The sequence below is a fragment of the Protopterus annectens genome, chromosome 4.part1 (genome assembly GCF_019279795.1).
Source record: "Protopterus annectens isolate FY-2018-M chromosome 4.part1, PAN1.0, whole genome shotgun sequence".
Taxonomy (NCBI): domain Eukaryota; kingdom Metazoa; phylum Chordata; order Ceratodontiformes; family Protopteridae; genus Protopterus; species Protopterus annectens.
This window is the reverse complement of record NC_056734.1, coordinates 356,206,112-356,232,255: the sequence shown is the minus strand read 5'-3', so window position 1 is coordinate 356,232,255 and position 26,144 is coordinate 356,206,112. Positions and strand designations below refer to the sequence as shown.

Below are 26,144 nucleotides of genomic sequence, written 5' to 3'. Positions count from 1 at the left end.
GAAACATCTGCAGAAATGTTTCTCACAGCTGAAAAGCAGCAGTGAGCCTTTAAATGAAAGTTTTAAACAGCTAAAGGAGCCTCTAGAAAAAAAGTTTAACTGCAACAAGTTATCAGAAACAAACAACCCAACAGATGCTTAATAAAAGTGGACAATTTCCAGTTAATACCTCACACACAGTGAAACTAGCTAGAAAAATACACAGTACACAAATTGCTATAAATAAAGAAATAAAGAACAAAGTAAACAAAAAACAGGATACTTAATGTTATATATTATAGCTCCGAGTTTGCTGAGTGTCCTTCCTTCAATTAGCTGAGTGTAAAAAAATGTAAATGCAGAAACATGTTTGGATAAATCTGTGGTTGCTTCTGTATGACAAATATAAATCTTGTAGGTGAGAAAAACAGAGGGAGGGAATAGTGGAGAAGAACATTGCAGCCAGTGTCCTGACTTGAGTTCTTGCAAATTTATCTCTGCCTGAAATGTTTTTGAAAGTCCAGCTAGTATGGTTTGGTTAGTATAGTTTAAGATAAGTTTCCAGAAAGCAGGTACCGCTAGTGATAATTTCTTGGACACACTTAAAGCATTATTTTCTGTTTCTTGTGCATTTTTTCTCTGTTTATATTTAACTGCTTACTGTACTGCTCATTTCATTCTTTGTTTAAATAAGGTATTTTTTATGCATTCATTTTTAGAAATGTGGTTGGTCATTTTGTACTTATAACTTTTAAGAGAGTATAGAGTTGACAGCTGGCAACCACCCCTTATTGGTTCAACTACCTTGCTACACTTCCACTTTTAATTATTTGGTTTATTGGTGAAATAGTTCGAAAGGACACCATCCTGATACTCTGGCCTGTTGTCAGTTTACTATAGTTAACTAGGACAGATGGCTCTATTGAAGAATATTATCTGACTTCCCTGGAAATTAGTGTGTGAATGTAAGTGGGCAAATGAGTTGTGGAGGCACTGAAACTCGAGAGGCTGTGGTGAGAAAGGAGTCGAGAAACTAGGCCAAAGACTTTGGTCATTGGGGTTGTTAAGTGTAAAACTTATTTTTCTGTGTGTATGGTGAAGGAATACTGAGGCAGTGGTGCACATTAACTGCATTCTTTCATAGCCAGGCTGCACTTTGAATGATATAGTGCTTAGGAATTTTATGCCTTTTTTTTCTCTACTTTAATCTATTTGACACCAGTGGTGAGACTCTAAATCACATACCTTGTGACAACTCACATCGGTTGACAATGAGGGGACTCAACTCTGTCCATTATGGACCATCAGAACTCCCTATTACACCAGGTATCATATGTCATAAATTCATGTATTAGTCTGAGGAATATTTTGTTTAACTCTTCATTATATCTGAGGATTTTACTCTGGTGATAAATACATTTGGATATTTCAAGACTGGACTACTGTAATTCTCCATACATAGGGGTACCTGACTCTGAGCTTCATCATTTGTGTTTAGTACAGAATTCTGCAACAAGCCTTCTGCCAAGTGGACATCAGCATGCACACATTACACCTGTGTTGAGGAATTTTCACTGACTTCTTATAAATCTTAAAAAACTGTCAATCATGTAGCCATAGATCCCTTAGTTACCTTAAGGAGTTTTTTTCCCTACATGTCACTGTTTTAACCTTATTCTCTTTTGGGCTACTGGTAATTTCAGATGTATGGATCATATCTTCCGATTTTATAATCTTGCTTATTTAGTTCTGCTTCTTAGGGATCTGCTAAGATGCTTGAGGGGAGTGCCCATTGCATTGGCTAGCTTTATAACATCTATAAAGTTAAATCTCTATTTTAGAGGTGTTCACAGATAGCTGCCTTGGAGTAGGCATTTTTGTTTGGCTTACTAACTAACAGTCCATGGAGTTTAAACTGTAGTTGCTTAAACTGTGATATTTCCATGGCTTCGTTTTAAATTTGTACAGTACATAGAACTTTGTGCCTTATTTTTTTCAGTCTATATCCTTTGCCTGGTCCTCATGCCTGTTGATCCTTAAATCACTGCCCATTCATTTCCTATCACCAGGACACGAGCAGTCTGTGGGGTGGTTGTAGTAAAGGCTACAGTGTGGTGTGTTTATTTGTCCCTAACCCTGCTTGTGGTTGGCTGATGGGGACAAGTGTGTCACTGCGGGGATATCCCATGCATCTCCCCCGTTGTGTGCATGCTGTCAAACACGTGCATCATGATGGCTACTGTCACTGGCTTGGAATCCACTGAGTTCATATTCTCTAGTCCTACAGCCACCAGTTGTGTACAAGCCTGTACTTGCACAGAACAGCCTCTGCTCACCAGACCAGCAAAACATTCCCATAGGATGATTATACTGGTTTAAGCCACTAACATGTACCCTCCCCTACTTTGTTTCAGCACTGAGATGCTGTTTGATATTGGGTCATTTGGGTTGTAATTGGCACTTTCAGTCTTCATCACAGAGCTGTACTTGGACTGTGCTCCATGAGTTAAATAGGTGTGATCTGTAACATTGGATAATTAGTCACATTTTTAGAAAGTATAGAGCTAGAGTTGTGTATCAACATGTCACTTAATGCAAAATATAAAATACATTGAAAGAACTTAGTGACTTATAAATGTTGCAATTCAATGTTAGTAGCTTAATAAGCATATTGCTCATTGATGTGATTATAAGTAAAATATTTATGCAAGATTGCTGTTTATTCCCCTTTTAACAGTCTATGTAGATGTATTCCTGTTTTCATATTTGCCTTATGCACTTGTGTTTTTCCATTTATTGTTTTACTTGTGTGTAGTTTCAGTCATGTGCAATATTAAATGAATACTGCCCCAACCATGAACAACTTGCTTTACTTATCAATTTTGTAATAATGTGTGACTGAATTAAGAGCCTCTAAGCTTTGTGTTGCACGTGTGTCTTTTTAGGAAGGATAAATGGAATAGGTGTGATAAACAAGTGGTAAAATGTTTTAAACAAACTTTTTGCTGGTGCAATGTCAGGGGTGGTGGTAAGAGTGCTTTCCTCAGAGTGCTGTGTGTCAAGTGAAGAAGATGGTTCTGGGAAAAGTGTTTGCTATGTTTTTATTTGATATAATTGAATGAGTGAATGACAGACCAAGTCTTCTCAGAAGTAACACCAACTTATATGGCCTTGACAAGAGATGAATAAGTCAGTCTGCAGGTTAAAGAATGAGCAAAGCTTCAGTGTCTCGTAGCATGTTTGGGTAAATGTAAGCTGGAATGAAATGTAGATAGTCAGATTATAATGTTCCTTGAGGAAAAAATCTTATGAGAAAGTTAAGTTTTTGCTTATGAAGTTACTCTTCAGAGGGTGATGGATGAGAAAACCTGAAGGTTATCACTCAAAGGCTGAATCACTGTGTGCTTTGAAGGCATCAGCCACATTCAGCATTGTGCTGGCTATCTAAAGCCAATGTATTATGCACTTTTGGCATGGAGGATTGAGTATTAGAGGTGAAGTGCATACTTTGATGGGGGAGCCGAGGGGAAAATCATAATATTGCTGTCACACCTACACAAGTCCTGTAACTTACTTTGTGCCTTATGCACTGCAGGTTTGTAATTTGTGATACATGGCAATTTGGGCTCCAGGAAAGCTTATAGCATCCAGTGCACAGATTTGTGGTAAGACCACACCTGGCATTTTACATTTATGAAGGGCTCAGTAAGGTGGTTGTTTTTCTTTTTGCTTTTCCCGGTTAGGTGTCACCACAGCGGAACTCCAGTCCACTAATGATTGACTGTCGATTTTTATGGTGCCGAGGTGCCAGCCCGACGCCCAGCCTTAAATGAAAGCACGCCCATTCACACATGTCTTTCAAACTCCACTCTACCACGGGGAGGACATGTAGACTCCACATAGAAGGCGTTCCAGCCAAGAATTGAATGGGAGAACCTCTTACTGTGAGGCGACAATGCTACCGCTGCGCCACCGCAGCTTGAAGGGCTCAGTAAGGTAAATACCTCAAGTCAGTAGAAAGTGTGCAGAAGATGGCCGTAGGATCAGGTGCTATGTTAAAGTGAAAACACAGATATCCACTTTGGATGAAAGAATGCTGTAGGAGGGATTTTGATATGCACTCACCATATGAAGTGCCATATGGGTAGGTGGACTTGTGAATAGATGTCAGGGGAGAAAAAGAATGGGTATTAGCTGGCAGATGGAAGATAAATATTAAACTTTTGCAGACTGGATAGTGGGATCCTACAGTAATTTACTAATGAAAGTCTTAAATAGATAAGGATGCTTGCTCAGAGGAGTTTGGGTTGGGTGGAAGATGGTAAACTGTATCTGTGCATAGACTAATTAGCAGTTGAATGGCTTTGCTAGACCACTCCTCCATCAGAGTTTTTGTTTTCTTAAGGATGTGGCTGTAAGGAATGTTGGATTTATTTTGTTGCTTTATAGAGCTCTTGTGATACTACATTTAGAATACTTTGTCCAGTTTTGGTAGAATACTTTGTGTAATTTTATGGTCACCTCTCAAGAGAGTTATCAAACCAAGGAGGAACACAGATGTAGTTAAATGGTTGTTTGAATAATCTGGGGATGAGAACAGACTAAAATGTCATTGAAAAGCACAGGGCTAAGGAGCTGAGAAGCAAGGACAAGGTTAATACAGGGGAGGCATGAGTGGTGGTGAAGTAGGGCAAGTTAAAGGATGGCAAGAGGAAGACATTTTCCATGGAAGTAATGATATGACCTTATAAACCGCTTAACAAGTAGTATGATAAAGTAGTAGAAGCAGTAAACAAGGACACTGGATGAATGAAAGAGAAAAACAATATGATGCAGTTGTATAGAAACTAGCTAAACCACGTAGCTGATTATTGTACTGCAGTGTTCATCCTCCATTCACATTTTATGTGATAGTTCATAGGTAGGTACTAGGCTATTGGCCCTAGGATCTATATGACTGGCCAAACTGTACCCTGGCTTTTGCCACCCAAAAAAAAAATTTTCCTGTGCCCCTGTCAAGCAGAGCCACAGAAGTGATCCCTGGGGTGAATTTCCTTGCTCCCATCCATTCAAGATTTTTCTTGAGTGCTAATGAGGAGCTTTGTTTTATACAGATAGGTAGTTTGTTCCAGAGTATGGGAAGTCTCTGGGACAGGAATCTGTCCCTCCAGCATGATGTTCTTCGTGTTTCACTGTTGCAGTCATCACATTAGTTTGTAGAAAATGAAAATTTCAGGAGTCTGCCGACTCGCACTTGTGAACGGCTTCTGCTTTGGGCACCGCACAGCAAGAAAGACTGATGTAATGGCGTAAGCTGCATGCTTTATACCCCTGACTACCTGACGTCACGGAAGATGAGACAGTAACCGACGCAAGACCCAAGACTTTGATAATCAGGCCGACTGAGGGTTACTGCAGGCAGATAACCCTAATGTGATGACTGCAACAGTGAATACACTCAGACATCTACATTTATGGCAAGTGTACACAACTGTACTTTGTTGTCGTGACAAAGTTTAGGTCCCTAGAGCGTGTAGCTCGGAGGGATTGGTATTTCATTAAGTGGAGCATGTCGAACAGTTCTGGGTTTGACATAGCTTTGTATGTTAGGCAGAGATTGCCTCTGAGTAGGCGATATGCGACAGAGTAAAGCTGGAGTTTTTTGAGACTGTCTGCGTAGGTCATCTGTTTGAGGTTGGTAATCCTATTTGTGAGGTATTTCTGCGGCCTTTCCAGTTGTCTTATGAGGTACATACCAAAAGGGGCATTGTACTCTGTAATGGGTCTAATGAGTGATGAGTAGAGGGGAACAAAGACCTCTTTTTTTCTTGGATGCAAAACCTTTTGTGAGGAGGTGTGCTACGTAAAAGGATTTCTGGGTCATCTGTTTGAGGCTGGTAATCCTACTTGTGAGGTATTTCTGCAGCCTTTCCAGTTGTTGTCTTGTGAGGTACATACCAAAAGGGGCATTGTACTCTGTAATAGGTCTAATGAGTGATGAGTAGAGGGGAACAAAGACCTCTTTTTTTTCTTAGATGAGAGAAACCTTTTGTGAGGAGGTGTGCTACGTAGAAGGATTTCCTGACTACTGTGGCAATGTGATTATCAAAGGAGAGACTACTGTCCACCTGTGTCCCAAGGTCTCATCACACTTTTGGTGTTACGTAGACTACCGCCTTTGTGGTAGTTAATGGGTACAATATTTTTTATCAAAAGGGATGACAGTGCACTTTGGCACTGAGCTTGAGGCCATGGCTTTGACACCATGCATCTGTCTCAGTGAGGCCCTTTTGCAGGATGTCCACATCATTAGGAGTTTTGATTATGGCTCCTAGTTTGCAGTCATCTGTGAATGTTAGCCAAAGACCTTGTGTGTTAGCCTGTACTTCAGAGAAGTAGATACCAAACCGGAGAGGACTTGGGACTGAACCTTGTGGTACTCCACTTGTCACTGGTCTGAAGTTGGATTTAGTATGCTACTTTCACAGTGCGGGTTCCGTCAGTGAGCCAGTTGGCAACCCATCTTGTGACATAGGGATTTATGCCTAGTTTAGTGAGTTTATCTTTACTTCCAGAGTGGGGGATGGTGTTGAAAGCCTTGGCGAGATCTAGATAGGCTGTGTGAACCACCTTACCCTCATCTACGTCTTTGGTAACCACTTCAAAAAAGTCTGTCAGTCCTAGGAGACGTGATCTGCCATTTACAAACCCGAACTGGGTAGGGTCCAGAGTTTGGAGATTACCAATGTCATTGTTTATAAGTTCCATGATGATACATTCCATAGCCTTGCAGACCAGGGTCAACAGGCTAATGGGGCGGTAGTTCCCGGGGTCCGTGGTGGCTCCCCCTTTGTGGAGTGGGATAACCGTTGCTGTGCGCATTCAGTGGGCACAAAGCCTGAGGTGAGGGTATGATTGAACCATGGTACTTAGGTGGGGTGCCAGTTTGTTCTGTAGTTAGTGTAGAATGCAGCCTGGGATGTTGTCAGGTCCCATAGATGCAGTGTTTTTGGCTTTGGAGAGTTTTTTTTTTTTTTTTAACCTGTGCAGCCGTGATTACAGGAACTTTGCATTCTTCTGGTATAGAGATGGGCCCTTTAAGGGGTGAGAGAGGGATAAAATTAGCACTGAACCTATCTGCCAGGATGTTGGTAATATCCGTTGGTTCTGTATATTTAGTGCCATTGTGCTGTAACACAGAGCAGATCTGAGTGTTGCCATTGCGATTCTTGACATAGCTATAGCATGCTTTGTGGTTGCCTTTAGAATCGGTGGCAAATTTGTTTTCGTAACTAGCTTTGGAGGATTTTATGAGGGATCTCAGCTTCTTACTGAGGCTGACCACAGAGTTCCTCCAATTATGGGATTTTACTTTTTTTTTGCAACAGTTTCTTCTGTTGTAGAGTTTATAGCAGTTGACCATCAGATTGGCTACCGTTTTTTGGAGGATGGCATCTTGGTTCTGTTAGGGATTGCACGATCCATGCACTCGTGTAAGTGCTTATAAAGTGCATTTGTGTAGGATTCAGCAGTCGTACCTCTATTGTCCATTAGCATAGGTGTTGTGAAGTTTGCCACTTCTGTCTTCAGAAGCGTGAAGTTGGCTTTGGCGAAATTTTTTATGGTGGTTTCCCCTAATGGTAGGTGGGGATGGAAGTGGGTGTCTAGGGTGATTAGTATGTGGTTGGATCTGACCAACGAGGAATTGGCCTCTGGTGTGGAACACCGGTTGCCCATGTTGGCAATGACTAGGTCTAGGATATTGCTACCCCTGGTGGGGGTGTGAATAAATTGGTCCAAGGCGTTGGAATGTATGAATTCCAGAAAACGTTGAGCACAGCAGTTGGTACATGAGTAGTTTTCCCAGTTAAAGTTGGGGTAGTTGAAATCACCCATTATTAGGGTGTTAGGTTGTACCCTATTTTCCAGTGTATCAAGAAATGAGGAGTGGGAATCCTGGGGCATGGGTGGGGATCTGTAACAATCTACAATTTGGATTACGGTCTTGGACAGAGTTATTTACACTTGGATAATCTCGGATGCATTATGCTAAGCAGCTAGCCTGGAGGTGTGGATATCCTTAATGAATATGGACATGCCTCCGCCTTTAGTGTTTCATCCAGGTTAGGTGGCCGAAAGGTGTGTGGTATGAATTATAGCCTGGTAATGCAGGGATGCTCTCTGGAGCCTTGAAACAGGTCTCTGTCACTGCACAGATGTCGTTCTCCATATTAAGGAGTGCCTCGAGTGAGTGCATTTTGAGGTTTAGACTTCTAGCATTAAGTAGCATTACCCTCAGTTTGCTTGCTTGTACCTGTTACGGTGGTGAATAGTCATCCTTTTTTTATCTTGATGTCATGTGAGCTTCAGTAAGAAGGTCTCTAGCAGAGAATGAATTTGCATTGGTATAAAGTAGTGAGAGAGGGGAAAGGTAACTCTCTTGCTACAGTTGAGTTTGTCTATTTTCAGCTAGCCGAGTCCTTTTGAGTAGAGTGGAATAACTAAACATTTGACTCGAAGCTTGGCCATTTTACTAGTTTGAAATTTATGGATGCAGACCATGGACTATTACTTGGTAATAGGATGATGTTCATCGTGTTTCACTGTTGCAGTCATTACACTTGGGTTATACTGCTAGCAGGCTACCCGCAGTCGGCCTGAATTCCAAAGTCCTGGTCCGGCGTTGGTTGCTGTCGCCTCTTCTCTGACGTCAGTACGGCAGGGGTATATAAGATGCAGCTGACGCCATTTTTTCCAGTCTTTCTTGACGAGCGGTGCCTGAAGCAAAAGCAGTTCGCAAGTGCCAGTCTACCGACTCCTGAGATTTCTGAAATTGAATTTCAGATCCGAAGTCTTAAATAAAGCTAAGTACCCCTCTGGGGAAACTTTTTTTCTTGCTCCAGACCGATGTCAGAAAAAGTTAACAATTTTATTTCGCGTGGGAAGCAGATCCCTCATAAGGATTTTCACTCGTACTGTATCCCTTGCCTAGGCCCTGACCACGACATTGCTAGTTGTCGGTTTTGCGCTAGATTTAACCAACGCACGATTAAGCGTCTGTACGATTTTGCTTTTCATTACTTTGGCAGAAGGTTTAACTATATAATGCCGTCAGAACAGCCGATGACTGGAATTCATAAACACAAGGATGAAGAAAAGGACAGGCATCCGAGATCCAAAACAGACTAAGCCTGTTCTAGGCCAGTCGCCGGTGCTCAGTGAGGCGTTTTCGCAGCCCCTAACTCCCGCTACCTCAGAGCCACAGGCCTCCTCCGACTCCCACGTGGAGAAAACTAGGCCTCTGGATACTCAAGGTATTGGTCCTTCGGAAATTAATCCCTCAGATTGGTCTGGAGCCGCTGAGCAGGCATCAGCTTCTGAGGGTGTCTTCAGACCTACAGAACTTTATATAAAGCCTTCTTAAGCATTCAAGACAAAGTCTAAGACAGTTTTAAAGACAAGGAAACAAGTACAGCATTCTCCAGGACAGACTTCTATGCCTAAGAAACAGATGCTCAAAATGGCCGAAGACCTAATTACTTTGATCAGGGGTTCCCATCCCCCTCCTGATAAGAGGCCTAGGCAAGATACTGAATATGATTCCTCTGACCAGGTTTCCATTTCCTCGGATTCCTCTTCAGAACAGGGATATTCTGTTCCTCCTTATGAGGATTCTGATGCTGAAGATTCTATTCCTTCAGCTTCTCCTCCTGAGGATTACTCATTTGGGGAAACCCTGCATACCATGAGGGAGCATTTCCACTGGGAGAGCAAAGATTATTCAGATTCTAAGAAAAGGCTTAGAGATTTTCTTTTATTATCTCAGCACAGGCCTCTTGCAATTCCCCCTGTTCTAGACATAGTAGATGTATTTTCAGAGTCCGGCCTATCTCAAGACTCTCTACCTCCTGCTCCTGTTAAGCCGGACAGATACTACAGGGTTCCAGACTCCCGTAAATTTCTATATAAATACCCTGTTGCTAACCCAGAAACTATGTCACAGGGTTCCAAAGGGGGTCAAGGCTGCTACTGCTAAAAACCCTGTCCCCTCAGATTCCAGGGCTCTGGACAGATAGGGGAAAAAAGTTTACACTTCTGCTACCTTGGCTGTAAGGGCTTTAAATTGTCACTTTCATATGCTCAAATATCAGCAATACTTAATGTCTTTGCTAAAACAAAAAATGTTGACAAATGCTGAATTTTCTGAGAAAAAAGATTTGCAGAATTTATTGCATGCAGCTGAACAAGTGGGAAAACGTACTTTGCAATGTGGCTATGATTCACTGGAGGCCTTGTGCAGGGCCGCTGTTACAGGTTCTGTTGTTAGAAGGCATGCTTGGTTTAAGGAACAGAATCTACCTGATCATGTTAAAGCAAAATTATTGGATGATCCATTACAGCATGATACTTTGATTGGTGCCAAGGCAGAAGAGGTGTTGAAGAAAATGGAGGATAAAGCTAAATCTATGCAGACAGTGAAGGATTTCTTACAGGTACAGCACCCAGATTTAGCAGGAATTGGCCTTCTAAGAATTGGTCCTTTCCAGTGTCAGACAAACCACAAAGAGGCAGATTCTGATGCCCTAGAGGCAGGCAACAGCCCCAGGGCTTATACAGGCCCAAACAATGGGGTGCTTCTACCTCCAAAAGCGGAGAAGACAAATCACAGCCTTATAGGAAACAGTCCCAATGACTTCCCTCTGCTAATGCCAAGCACTTATCTTTTGGCAGCACCCTGAGGGGGAAAGCTAGCACTTTTTTCACAAAACTGGCACAGGATCACCCAGGACAAATGGGTCTTAAATATAGTCTCGCAGGGCTACAGGTTCCACTTCCACACCCTTCCAAAGGCAAAAGGTATGCCAGACCTGCCACACAATCAATGGGCAGAGGCACAAAAACAAGTTTCATCTCTCATGGACATGCGGGGCTATTCAGTCAGTGCCACAACAAGAGCAGGGACAAGGATTTTACTTTTCTTAGTACCAAGAAAGGACAAAGCCTGGAGACCAATTCTAGACCTGTCTATTCTAAATACCTTTCTGGACTTTCCAAAATTCAAAATGTTGACTCTGCAGCAGCTTCTGCCGATGCTGGACAATAAGGCTTGGCTTGTAACTTTGGACCTCAGAGGCATACCTGCATGTCCCAATCAGACAATCTTGCAGAAGATACCTCAGATTCATAGCTGGTTCAATGCACTACCAATGCTCTGCACTGCCCTTTGGCTTGTTTACTGTGCCCAGGGTCTTCACAAAATGCATGGCACCAGTAATTGCATTTTGCAGACAGAGTAATTCAAATATATCCCTACTTGGACTGCTTTATTCAAGCAGAGACCAAAGACTTTCTACTAAAGCATCTGGCGTTTGTAAAAAGATTACTAATTTGCCTAGGGTACACAGTAAACGAAAAGAAATCAAAACTCATACCCTCTCAAGAGATAATATTCCTGGATGCAAGCTTAAATACAACTGCCCAGATGACTTATCTCATGCCAGACAAAGGCAACGGACTTCTTATTTCGAAAACATGGCAACAAAGACCCAGTTATCTGCAAGAAAAATTCTGCAGGCTCTGGGCTACATGGCATCCTGCATTCTACTAATTCCATATGCAAAACTGCATATGAGGAAACTTCAATGGTATCTAAATGTTTGGACTCAATGCCACAGCCTGGAAACATAAAATCTGAAGTAGGAGATTTGTCTGCAACCTGTGGGTTATGGATCCGATATCGTATCCGAACCGGCATGGTTTTCCAGCTATGGATCCGAGCTCTCGGCTCCTCCCCTCACCCATAATGCCCTGCTCTCCCTACATGACCCCAGATCTAGTTTGCCGCGCTGGTGACCAGACTGGATTTTAGAGCTCTTCAGCTAAGCGTTTATTCTTATATTTACTAGCGTTTAAAATTAAAGTTTTTAGTCAATTTTGTGTGGAAGTGTTAGGTTCCCTATCCTTTGAGCTTAAAATTTAAAGTTTTTAATAACTTTTATAACTTTTATTTATCCCTCCCCTCGCTGGTGCGTAGTGTGTTTGGGCCTGTGTTTTTTTTCTTGTGGCTAGTTAGCACTTATTTAAAAAAAAAAAAAAAAAAAAAAAAAAAAAAAAAACATTAGTATGTCTGAAGCCCCTAAGGCTTTCTTCTCGAAGTGCTCCGAGTGTGGCCATAAGCTTTCTCCTGCTGATGGCCACACTCGGTGCTTTCAATGCCTTGGGGTTGAACACCTCACTTCTGGATGTTCCATTTGTGCAGGGTTCAACCCCAGGGCATTGAAGGAGCGGAGGTCGAAGCTGGTCCTGGCGGGACTTCTGCTCCCGGACACGGCTTCGGCTACAGCTCCTTCAGGGGGTACCGTGTCTTCGGTTCCCTCCTCTCCAGCTCCCCCTCCTCCACCTGGGACTCAACCTCCCTCTAGTGGTTTGGAGGAGAGGGAAGCAAGAAAAAAGGACCGGAGAGAGAAGCACCATAAGCGGTGGGCCGAGACCTCTGTTTTGGCCCCGCCTGCCAAGCGGGCTTCTCCTCCGGCCTCCTTGTCTACCGGCTCTCCCCCTCCTCGGCTCCGGTCTCCAGTCTGCTTCTCACCGGGACCTGAGGAGGAGGAGACCCGATCTCCGTCGAGTCTATCGAGGAGGCACTCAAGGCCTACCTCGGTAGCCTCGAGATCTACATATAGTTTATCTGACGCTGATCTGGACCGGATGATGAGAAGGTTCATCCAGGCCCAGATGCAGATGGGAGTGCTCCTGCCCCCCCCCCCCTCTGGGGGGGAGCTCGACCCCTTTTTTCAAACCTATAGCTCCTTCTCCGACCCGCTACCCGGGTTCGGAGCGATTGGAGCTGAGCAGCTTCGGAGCCGGGGGTGGGTCAGCGCCGATACTACTAGGTACTTCGGATCTGACCCTGCCCTTGAGTGCTTCGGATCCGACCTCTCTGAGCCTGGACCCGAGCTTCGGATCCGGGGGGATTAGTGTTCCTTCGGCGCCGTCGGTGTCGGAGCGCACTGGCCCCTCTGATCCGAATGCCTCGGGGCCGGCTCCGATCCACTCTTCGGATCCGAGGGGGAGCCGATTATCGGATCCTTTGGTCGAGGTTGGCTCCCCCACGGCTTTTGATGTAGTGGAGAGGGCCCTGTTGAGGGTTTCCGGACCCCCGACACTTGCTTCGGCTCCTTCCCGCGCTCCATCTGCACTGGGTCAGGCTTCCACCATCCGGCCACTGGGACAGCCCGCTCCATTGCCCCAAGTTCCATTGGAACAGGACACCGCTTGCGAGGGTTCCTCGGACAGCCCCCCTGAGGATGCACCTCGCAAGCATACGTGTAAAAGGAGGCACATAGACCCCCCCCCGAGTCTCTCTCAGAAGACACGGATTTCGAGGAAGGGGAAGGCTCCCCAAGATCACCCCCCCAAGGATGTCTCCTTTGGAGACATCATGGAAATGCTTCGCATAAGGGGGGGGTGGTCTGCCCCCAAGTCTTCGGACGAGTCCGTGTTCTTGGAGGCATTTGAAGCGGGCCCGTCTACCTCTTGGGTGTCCCCTCCTGCCGACCCCCTGGTGGACCTAATTACCACCAGGGCGTGGAAGGAACCGGACACCGTGGAGCCAATCCCCAAAAGGCCAGACCGCATCCTTAGTCCCCCGGCAGACCGTGCCCACTGGAGCAAGGGGCCTCCGGTAGATGCCATGTTGACGGCTGCAGCCACCAAGAGGGAACTTGCCCAGGAGAGTCCCTCAGTCCATCCTCCGAGCAAGGAGTCTCGGATGATGGACTGCTTGGGGAAGCGAATGTTTAGATGTCCTTCATGGATGCATCTGCAGTCATAACAACTGGGTTGTCCTGTCGTCAGGCAGCCCTTCGGTCGGCCGGATTCCAAAGTCCGGGTCCGGCTTCGGCTGATGTCGCACTTCACCCGACGTCATCTCTGCTGGTCTTCGGGTATAAAGGCATCAGCCGACGCCATTTTCTTCAGTCTTTCTTGCCGCGTGGCGCCCGAAGCAGAAGCTGTTCCGCAAGTGCCGGTCTGTCAGATCCAGAGATTACTACTACCGAATACTCCTTCGAAGACTTCTAAAAGCCAAGTACCCCGTTGGGGACTCTTTCTTGCCTCAGCCGATGTCAGAAAAAGTCAATAACTGTTTAACTTGTGGGAAACAAATACCTCATAAAGATTTCCACTCTTACTGTTTGCCTTGTTTAGGCCCAGACCACGACGTAGCAGCCTGTTCGGCCTGTGCTTCTTTCAACCGACGAACGCTTAGACGTCGGTCGGAGTTTGCTGAACAGTTTTTCGGCTCTGAATTTGCGTACATTATGCTGTCGGATCCTCCGACTACCCAAATTGTTAAAAAACGCAAAGAAAAGACCGACACTTCATGGTCCGCGGTTTCGGCCGAAACCATGGTTAAGCACACCGAAGTGTCTCGGTTTCGGCGAAACCGAGAAAACTGATCAGAGTACAGCCGAATCAATGACTACTACTGAGGTTCCGGTTACCTTACTTGAATCGGCCTCAGAAATTTTACCTACTACAGTGGTTACTAGTGACTTATCAGACACCATCCCTTTGGATGTCTCTACCCCAGCACGTGGTGCTGCTAGGCCTCCTGCAGCCATGTCTATTAAGGCCTTCGCCAGGGCTAAAGCAGCCAAATCTACTAAGTCAGTGCCTGTTAAACCCCTCAACCAGGCCCACTTCTAGTTCACAAATGCTTACTCTGGCAGAAGATTTAATATCCTTAATTAGGGGATCTCAGTCTCACCCAGACAGGGCCTCTCAGCCCCCAGAAAAGAGACCTAGAGCAGAGCCCCTCGAGCCTGTGTCCTCTGATGATTCTGCGGAAGACTCAGATATTATAGACCAGCCAGAGGCTCCTTTCTCCAATTTTGAGGACTCAGATGCTGAAGAATCCATTCCAGCTGCTTCCCCACCAGAAGAATTCTCCTTTGGGGAAACCTTACATGCCATGAGAGAACATTTCCAATGGCAGGAACAGGATTTTTCAGACTCCAGAAAAAGACTTAGGACTTTTCTACACCTACCACAACACAGGCCCTTAGCTATACCTCCTGTCCTCTCTGTTGTGGACGATGCATTTAATGATGTTTGCACTGCACCAGATTCTTTACCTCCAGCACCTGCCAAACCAGATAGATTTTACAGGGTGCCAGACACTCATCACCTATACAAGGCCCCACTTGCAGACCCGAAACTATATCCCAGGGCCCTAAGGCAGTAGCCTCAACCACAGCAAAAAACCCTATTCCTTCTGAAAGGGAAGCCAGGTCCTTAGACAGATGGGGCAAAAAGGTTTACACCTCTGCTACTCTCTCAGCTAGAGCTTTAAACTGTCAGTTTCACATGATACAATACCAAGAGTTTATGCTTGATCAGTTAACTAAAAGCTATCCTCTGATGACTCTATAGATAAGAAAATCTATTAGAAATGGTAAATAACATACAACAGGTTAGTAACCATTCCTTAAAATGTGGCTATGATGCACTGGAGGCTTCATTTAGATCAGCCATGACTGGCACAGTGATAAGAAGACATGCATGGCTGAAGGAGCAAGTTTTACCGGATCATGTTAAAGCTAAGTTATTAGATGCTCCTATGGATAAGACCAGTCTGTTTGGTACACCTGCCCAGCAGGTAATAAAGAAAATGGAAGAAAAGGCAAAAATCTGTACAAACGGTTAAAGATTTCTTGCAGGTTCAGCCCCCAAGGTTTAGCAGGAACTGGCCTGCCAAAAATTGGTCCTTTCCTGACTCCACAAGATCCCAAAGGGGCAGGAATAGACGTTCCAGAGGCAGAAATCAATCCAGAGGGGGTGCCTACAGAGGACGACAGTGGCAAGGTAATAACAGAGCCACAGGCACAGCCACTACCACTACAACAGGGCAATCACAGTGACTTGATTCTAACTCCGCCTACCAGGGAACAAATAGCAGCACCCTTAGGCGGAAAATTAATCTTATTTTCAAAGAACTGGCACTATATCACAAAAGACAAGTGGATTTTGCAAACCATAGACCAAGGTTACGGTTCCACTTCCACACTATACCAGTCAAAGAGGAATGCCAAACCTACCTCCAAATCAAAAAACAGAAGCTCTACAGCAGATAATGCAATTAACAAAGATGAGAGCTGTGGAAAGAGTGCCAATAACAGAACAAGGCAAAGGATTCTACTCCAGACTATTCCTAGTTCCAAGAAAGGAAAAAAGTTGGAGACCTATTCTCGATCTGTCCACCTTAAACACATACATCATTGTCCCAAAATTCAAGATGCTGACCCTACAGCAACTTCTTCCCATGCTGGGCAAGGAGTGTTGGCTGGTAACTCTAGATCTCAAGGAGGCATACCTGCACGTCCCCATTCGATCAAATTGCAGAAGATACCTCAGATTTCTTGCAGGATCAGAGCACTATCAATTCTCAGCATTGCCCTTTGGCTTATCTACTGCGCCCAGAGTATTCACAAAATGCCTGACATCAGTAATCGCCCACTGCAGACTACAGGGAATCCAAATGTATCCATACCTGGACGACTGCCTGCTACAAGGGGACAACAAAAGCAAGCTGACAACAGATTTACAAAGGGTCATTTACTTGCTACAAGCACTGGGATACACAGTCAATTTGCAAAAATCAAGGCTGATTCCATCCCAAACAAGGACATTCTTGGGCGCGGAATTGGACACAGTAAAACAAATGGCATTCCTAACTGCAGAAAAACAAAAAGATCTCCCTCTTTACTTCTTGGCACTAACAAACCACAGCAAGCTAACAGCAGGAAAAGTTCTGCAGGCCTTGGGCTTCATGGCATCATGCATAATCTTGGTTCCACATGCCAGACTGCATATGAGAAAACTACAGTGGTACCTAAAGAATTTATGGTCCCAACACAGGCACAGCCTAGAAGCAGAAATTCCACTAATTCCATGCCTAAAACAGGAGTTCCTATGGTGGGCTCAAGCATGCCAGTCAAACACAGGCTTACCCTTTCACAAATATCAAGCAAGCCAAACCATCACAACAGACGCCTCAGACCTAGGATGGGGGGCTCACATGCTGGACAAATGCGTGCAAGGATTGTGGACGCAGGACCAGCTTCACCTGCACATCAACCTAAAAGAAATGCTGGCAGTAAAACTGGCAATCCAAAAATTCAGACCATTTCTCAAAGAAGGCCATTTGATGATAAGGGCAGACAACACCACAGTCATGTGGTACATCAACAAACAGGGAGGCACTCATTCATACCCCCTATGCAGAATGACTTTGGACCTTTGGAACCTGGCACTCAGCTACAACATCCAGTTACAGGCAATGTTTGTACCGGGAAAGGAGAACACTCTAGCAGACATGTTAAGCAGAACCACCTCGGATGCTCACGAATGGATGCTACACCCGGACATCTTCAAGACCATCAAAGAAATGGGGAATGCCACAGATAGATCTATTCGCTTCCCTCTCAACCACCAGCTCAAAAATTCTGCACAAGGACATTCCATCCACTAGCATCGAAAGTGGATTCGCTCTCCTTCAGTTGGAAAGGCCTGACAGCATATGCATTCCCACCTCTTCCCTTGATACACAAGGTATTACTAAAAATCAAGGAGGAACGTCCAAGGATAATCCTGATAGCTCCAAACTGGCCAAGACAACACTGGTACCCATTGCTGAGGAGCATGTCTCGGGACAAAATGTGATCAATACCCCTGATGCCTTTGATGTTAACTCAGAACAACTACAGCATCATGCATCCAAACCTAAAAACGTTGCAGCTGACTGCATGGCACATCACATAGCAGCAACTATTCCAGATCTCTCCCAAAGGGTTAAAGACATTATCCTTGAAGCCCGCAGACCTTCAACAAGAAGGAACTATGCAGGGAAATGGAAAAGGTTTGTCATTTGGAGTGCTGAAAGAGGGAAAGATGTGTCGAATATAGATATGGCTAACATTCTGGAGTACTTGGCAGAGCTTCTACATACAGGCCTGTCCTATTCCTCCATCAAGATACATGCATCAGCTATTTCAGCAGAATACAGCTTTGATCCACCTGTCTTCTCACATCCTCTACTCGGGCAGTTCCTCAGAGGGATCAAGAATGTAAAATCTCCTAGGAAACCACCACTGCCAGCTTGGGATTTGAACTTTGTGCTAGAAAAGTTGACACTCGCACCTTTTGAACCAGCAGCAACAGCAGACCTACAGCATCTTTCATGGAAAACTGCTTTCCTACTGGCAATAACCTCAGCAAGGAGGGTTTCTGAACTTCAGGCCCTAATGGCAGTACAATCCTTCCTAATCTTCCACCAAGACAGAGTGTCCATGAGGACTAATCCTACATTTATGCCTAAGGTGGTATCCAGAGTGTCCTTAAACCAGGCAATCCACCTACCTACCTTCTTCCCCATCCCACAAAACAGAGGGGAAAGAATGCTGCATACCTTGGATGTACACAGACAGCTACGCTACTACCTGGACAGAACAAAAAGTAACAGAAAAACTGACCAGCTTTTTGTAGCCTATGCAACAGGAAGGAAGGAAAAGCAATTTCCAAACAGACAATCTCCAAATGGATAGGAAATTGCATACGATTCTGTTACTCCTTCCATGGAAAACCAATTCCACAGAACATACGACCTCATTCTACAAGAGCAACAGCCACTACCACAGCCTTCTTACGAGGAGTGGCAACCAAGGACATTATTGAGGCGGCTACTTGGACCTCCGTGCATACATTTGCCAAGCATTATAATTTACCTCTGTATTCCAGATCCCGAGCAGGGTTTGCCACTGCTGTACTGCAAGGGATCCTAACCACACCATAATCTATTCTTCCTCCTCCCCTAGTTGGCTATGGTATTCTACCCAGTTATGACTGCAGATGCATCCATGAAGGACATAGTACAGTTCTGTACCTACCATAAATGTAGATGTCCGAACTGGATAGCATCTGCAGTCAGGATTACCCTCCCTCCTTCCCCTCTGTGGTACTCCTAGGGTATTTACCCTCCTAATAGCTAGCTGGTGGGGGGGAGTCTCTTATGGTGTATTTGTTTGTATATATGTACATACATGCTTATTTTTTGTTTGCCTTCTATCCTTTGGGAAACATTGGCATTTTTACCCAAAATTTAGCCTTCCAAGAGGGCAACTGGCATCTGGGGCAAGAAACACTGAAGAAAATGGCGTCTGCTGATGCCTTTATACCCGAAGACCAGCAGAGATGACGTCAGGTGAAGTGCGACATCAGCCGAAGCCGGACCCGGACTTTGGAATCCGGCCGACCGAAGGGCTGCCTGACGACAGGACAACCCAGTTGTTATGACTGCAGATGCTATCCAGTTCGGACATCTACATTTATGGTAGGTACAAAACTGTACTTTCAGCGACCTTTTCAGTGAGGGCGCTCAACGACTTGGCACATGTGATCAGGATGCAGCGCGATCTTATCAAGGAATACGCTGCATCCCCCCCAGAGTCCATGTTGGAGGAGGACAAACCCTTGCACTCCACCCGTATGGCCACTCTCAGGTCCGTGACGAATTCCTCTATGCGGTTACTGTCCCATGCTACTGAGGGAGCCGCTAGAGCCGCAGGAGTAGGCCTAGTTACTAGACGACAGGCCTGGCTCCGCCATTGCGATTTCACGGAGCCCTTCAAGGCATCATTTGCAAACGCTCCCTTCGATGGTTCTGCCCTTTTTGGCAAAACTGTTTGTGATACTTTGACCCAGAGCGAGAAGGACGGGAAGATGCTGTCTGCCGTCGGAATCCGCTCCTCTGTGCCCCAGAGTTCCTATTCTAGGAACCAAAAGGGCCAAAAGAAGATGTGGTTCCGGAAGTCGCAGCAGTCCCAACCCGCTCAGGACAACCAGTCCTTCCGTGGCAGAGGAGTACAGGGAGGACGCCGCCCCAGGGGCAGAGGGGCTCCCAGGAACTTCGGGTCCAGAGAACCTTTCTCTGAACGGCCCGCGCAGCAGCCCTGAAGGGTTGCCCGGCTGCTCCACTCTGGAGGCAGTCGGGGGGGGGGGGTGTTTCTCGGAGCACCTAGCAGCATGGGAGTCCATAACATCAGACCGCTGGGTCCTCCACATCATATCCAGAGGATACCTAATTCCATTTCATCACATCCCAATATTGAAGTCCCTCCCCGACATCCCACCCGGTCAGTGGGAGGCCGCTTTGGCAGAAATTGGCCATCTGCTGAAGAAGAGCCATCCAGCCCGTCCCCCCAGACCAGATCGGATCAAGGTTCTACTCTAGGTTCTTTTTAGTGCCAAAAAAGACGGGGGACCTAAGACCAATATTAGACCTGGCAGTTCCCAAGGAGAAGTTCCGAATGGTTACCTTGCAGTCCATTCTCCCCCTTCTGGGAGAAAATCACTGGATGTGCTCTATAGACCTCAAGGATGCGTACTACCACATTCTAATGGACAGACGCTCCAAGAGGTTTCTTCGCTTCTGGCTGGGAGCCAGTCACTACCAATTCAGGGTCCTTCCCTTTGGTCTCACTACAGCCCCCAGGGTGTTCACCAAAGTATTAGCAGTGGTAGCGGCCCACCTGAGGCTTCAGGGGGTACAGGTCTTCCCACACCTGGGCGACTGGCTCCTTACTGCCCCAACCAGGCATCTACTGTTATTGGCGCGATACTCCTTTCTCCATCTAGCTCTCCGCCTGGGCATCACAATAAATGCAGAAAAATCCAACCTAGCTCCTACGCAATTCATAGATTTCATAGGTGCCAGGTTAGACACGAGACAGTTAAGAGCCTTCCTCACTGCGGACAGAGTTCAGAATCTACAGCTCCAGGTGCGGGCCATCCTCCACTCCAGCTCGGTTCCGGCGGAATTGGTCCTGAGGGCTCTAGGGTCCATGGCAGCAGTGATAGCTGTTCTACCTCTCGCCAGGTTCAATATGCGGGTCCTTCAATGGACACTCCTAGTACAGTGGTCTTATCTTGCTCTTCCTATGCATCATCCCATTGCGATAAGCAAGGCTTGCAAGCGGTCCCTCTTGTGGTGGCTCCACTCACAGGATCTCCATGGAGGCCGCCCCTTTTGTGCTTCTCCCCCTCTCGCCACGGTGACCACGGACGCCTCCTGCCTCGGGTGGGGTGGGCATTTGGCAGGCTGGACGGTCCAAGGCACGTGGAACGATTCAGAGACCTTACTGCATATCAATGTTCTAGAGATGAGAGCAGTGCTCTTAGCGTTGCAAGCACTACAGGCCTTTCTTCCCTTGGGAACTATTGCGATTCAGTCGGACAACATGCCTGTCGTCTGGTACATCAACAAACAGGGGGGAACCAGGTCTTACCCTCTTTGTCGAGAAGCCATGAGAGTGTGGGAATGGGCAATCTCCACCAACCGCTTTCTCATCGCAACGCATATTCCGGGTCGGTCCAACATACTTGCGGACAAGCTCAGTCGCACCATTCTCTCCCCTTACGAGTGGTCTCTCAATGCTCAAGTAGCGAAACACATCTTCGCACGGTGGGGAACTCCTTGTTGCGATCTTTTTGCGTCTCCCTCAAACACCAAGTGCGACAGTTTTTACGCTCTAATCCCTCCTCCCAGAGATACCCCAAGAGATGCTCTGGTGCATGCTTGGCCCCCCGGTCTTCTTTACGCTTACCCTCCTTTGCCTCTGATGCTCCAAGTTCTTCAGAGAGCCTCTCGGTTGGGGTGCAGAATGATTCTCATTGCCCCATTCTGGCCTCGACAGATCTGGTTCCCTTTCCTAAGGTCTCACTCAGTGAATCCACCTTGGATTCTAGATCCCATTCCAGATCTGATATCTCACCCTTCCCATCTATTAACCCCGAATCTGGACAACCTGAAGCTAACAGCTTGGCTGCTCCAGTTCCACTCCTAATCAGGACTCCCGGTATTTCTTCTCCCGTTAAGGCCATCCTGGTAGCGGCTCATAAACCATCTACCAGGAAAGTTTACCGCAGCAAGTGGAAACGGTTCTCCTTTTGGGCGGAGCGGCAAGGTCTAGACCCCTTCACAGTTCCCCTTCCTCTGGTGCTTGACTTCCTAACCACTCTCTTTAATGATGGTGCCAGCAGTTCCACGGTCAAAATACAACTTGCGGCAATTTCTCACTATCATATTGGTCATGACTCCAGTCCACTGATGTCTGCCAAATTGTGTAAAATCTTCCTAAAAGGTACTTTTCTTCTTAGACCCCCTGTAAAGCAAGTGGTTCCTCCATGGGACCTTTCTTTGGTTCTTCAGGCCTTGACCGCTCCCCCCTTCGAACCTGCGGCCATGGTAGATCTAAAATTTTTATCTTTCAAGACTGCCTTTTTAGTAGTCATTACCTCGGCCAAGAGGGTTTCAGAACTTCAAGCCTTATCCATCAAGCCTCCTTACTTGGTCTTTCATCCGGACCGTGTATACCTCAGAAACAACCCGTCCTTTCTTCCTAAGGTAGCTTCAGAAGCAAATATTAATCAATCCATTAACCTCCCTGTTTTCTTTCCTAAATACCAAAACAAAGGTGAATACAAGCTACATTCCTTAGATGTTCACAGGCAACTTCGATTTTATCTGAACAGGACAGCTGGTCATAGGCAATCCGACCAGTTGTTTGTTTCCTTTGCTAAATTCAATTTGGGTAAACCAATTTCCAAAGTCTCCTTATCACGCTGGATTTCGCAGTGCATCTTATTGGCTTATCAAGCTTCTGGGAGGCCCGCACCGGAGGGAGTACATGCCCATTCAACCCGGTCAGTCTCTACCTCAGCGGCCTTTAAAGCTAGGATTCCTCTGGATGATATTTGTTCAGCCACTTGGGCTTCATCTCATACCTTTATTTCCCACTACAAGCTGGATATCACATCTAGAGGTAGAGCATCCTTTGGCTCCGCGGTGCTCCGGAATATCCTTCCATGACGGCCGCCCAAGATTCAGGTAGCTGGGGACTCTGTCCCACAGGTTGCAGACAAATGAATCTCCTACTTCAGATTTAGAAGTTATGTACTTACCATAACGTTCCATCTGAGTAGGTGTATTCATTTGTCTGCAACCATCCCGCCCTCCTATCCCCCTGGCCTTGTCAGTTTCCTGCATATTATGTGTTACCCTTTCTAGGGTATTTTGATTTATGGCAAACTCGATCTGAGGTCATGTAGGGAGAGCAGGGCATTATGGGTGAGGGGAGGAGCTGAGAGCTCGGATCCATAGCTGGAAAACCATGCCGGTTCGGATCCGATATCGGATCCATAACCCACAGGTTGCAGACAAATGAATACACCTACTCAGATGGAACGTTATGGTAAGTACATAACTTCTAATTACTCTCATTCCCTGCCTGCAACAGGAGTTTTGATGGTGGGCACAGGCTTGTCACCACAACAAGGGACAGCCATTCACTTTACCCACAGCCAGGCAGACACTAACAGATGCATCAGATTATGCCTGGGGGGGCACACATGGCAGGAAAATGTATACAGGGCACATGGCTCACAAGCCAAATGCATCTTCATATCAATCAAAAAGAGATGCTAGCTGTACAAAATGCCCTGACAGCCTTCAAGGACCTACTTCATCCAGGACAACTGCTGATAAAGACTGACAATACTACAGTCATGTGGTACATAAACAAGCAAGGAGGCACACATTCCTACCCCCTCTGAAGACAAGCCATGACTTTGTGGAACACAGCATTGATGTATTAAGTACACCTGCAAGCACAATCCCTGCCAGGAAAGACAAATACTTTGGCAGATGAACTAAGCAGAAACATTATGGATCCTCACGAGTGGAAACTAGATCCACAAATCTTCAGCATAACAGGAAAATGGGGATTCCCAGACATAGATCTATTCGCTTACCCTCAACTGCCAGCTACAGAGATTCTGCAATCGAACTTATCACAAACAAGCATGGAAAGTGGATGCCCTTTAATTCAGTTGGAAAGCCCTTACAGTATATGCCTTCCATCCTCTGCCTCTCCTCCCCAAGGTACTCCTAAAGGTCAGACAAGAGAAGCCAAAAATGATCCTGATTGCCCCAGACTGGCCACGCCAGCACTGGTACCCAATCCTAAAGAGCTTGTCTCAAGGCCCAGCCTGGACATAACCTCAAATTCCTCATTTGCTGACCCAACAAAACAATCCGATCCTACACAGCCAACTCAAAACCCTAAATCTGCCTGCATGGCGGATAATGTAACCATTCAGAACACACTTCTCTCTAAAGCAGTTATGGATGTTATTTTGGAAGCCAGGAGGCCCAGCACCAGAAAATCTTATGCAGAAAATGGAAGAGATTCTGTGCTTGAAACCAGGCACAGGGAATCGACATGCTTGTACCAAACATTCCTCAGATTTTACAAAACCTAACTGAGATGCTGGACAAAGGCCTATCCTTCTCAATTAAGATCCATGCCTCTGCCATTTCAGCTCATTACAATACGGACCCACCTATTTTTTTCTGAGACTGCTAAGGCAGTATCTCAGAGGGGCTAAAAACATAAGACCCCCAAAGAGTGCTCCAGTACCTGCATGGGACCTGAATTTAGTCTTGGGAAAACTCACATTGCCTCCTTTTGAACCAGCCAATACAGCTGAGAGAAAATACTTATGGAAAACAGCTCTTGTCCTAGCAATAACTTCAGCAAGAAGAGTCTCAGTTACAGGCACTAATGGCTGTGGAACCTTTTATTATTTTCCATCCAGACAGGGTTGCTCTAAGGACAAACCCGACATTTATGCCTAAGGTAATGTCTAGTGTGGCTCTTAACCAAACCATACATTTGCCTACCTTTTATCCAAACCCGCAGAATAAGGGGGGGGGGGGACTTCTGCATTCTTTGGACATACACAGACAGCTACGCTTCTACTTGGACAAAACTAAAAGTTGCAGAAAGACTGAGCAACTCTTAGTGGCATATGCTGCAGGATCGCAAGGAAAAGCTATTTCAAAGCAGACTATTTCAAAATGGATAGGCCACTGCATTTGTTTCTGCTATTCACACCATGGCAAATCAGTGCCTAAGGGCATTAGGACACATTCCACCAGAGCAGCAGCCACTTCAGCAGCCTTCCTCAAAGGAGTACCAACCAAGGACATTTTGGAGGCTGCAACCTGGACTTCAGTGCACACTTTTACCAAGCACTACCACTTAACTCTTTACTCTAAATCCAGAGCAGGCTTTGCCACGGCAGTCCTGCAGGGCCTCATAGCCACTCCTAATTCTGTTTAGGCCCAGCCACCCAACCTCAGCTTTGGGATTCAACTTAAGTGTAATGACTGCAACAGAGAAACACTAACATAGTGCAGTTGTGTACCTACCATAAATGTAGATGTTCTAGTGTATTCACTGTTGCAGTCCAGGTTACCCTCCCACCATCCCCCTGTCATTGCTGGGACTTATCTGTACTTCTCTATTCTATACAACCTATGTGGTGTATTTGCTTGTAGATGAAGGTTATGTGCATGCTTTTTTATGATCAGAATTTTTATAGCCTACCCTTTTGGGGGCACCTGACATCTGGGGCAAGAAAAACTGAAAAGTGGCGTCTGCTGCATCTTTTATACCCCTGGCGCACTGACGTCAGGGAAGAGGCGACAGCAGCTGACGCCGGACCAGGACTTTGGAATTCAGGCCGACTGCGGGTAGCTGCCAGCAGGATAACCCAAGTGTAATGACTGCAACAGTGAATACACTCGAACATCTACATTTATGGTAGGTACACAACTGAACTTTATTTAATTGTATTTCCATCAAGTTGTAGGAAAGAATGTACAGAAACTTCATATGATTAACGTGGTCCTTTTTTTGTTATTTTTAGCTGTAATAAAAGATATTGATCGCTACCATGAAAAGATCACGGTATCTTTACAGACCTCTATTCTTCCATCCCACTTTTATTCAGTTAAACTGGGAGTAATCTGCTCTGAAGATCTTCCAGCGCATTACAGGTATGCTACAGCTATTTTGTGTTTATTGCAGGTTTTGTTTAAACAAATGGTGGTCTTTATTCTGTCAGCAAGAACTGTACCTTGTTAGTCACGCTGCATATCGCACAAATAAGGTTGGATGACAGGACTTTACTAATGCAAGTTTAGAACAGAATGTTTGTTGCTCAGTAGGATTCTGGGTGTATGACATTGAACTAACTGTAGAACC

The 26,144-nt window shown here is 45.7% G+C and overlaps 1 protein-coding gene across 1 annotated transcript in view; it reads left to right on the top strand.

Annotated features, from left to right (window-relative positions):
- The window catches only part of LOC122801205 (tetratricopeptide repeat protein 14-like), a 160,690-nt gene that overhangs the window by 96,644 nt on the left and 37,902 nt on the right, over positions 1-26,144 (top strand). Inside the window, exon 3 of the mRNA XM_044070761.1 lies at positions 25,807-25,936. Coding sequence (XP_043926696.1) covers positions 25,807-25,936 — 130 coding nt within the window. The remainder of the gene's footprint in view (positions 1-25,806; positions 25,937-26,144) is intronic.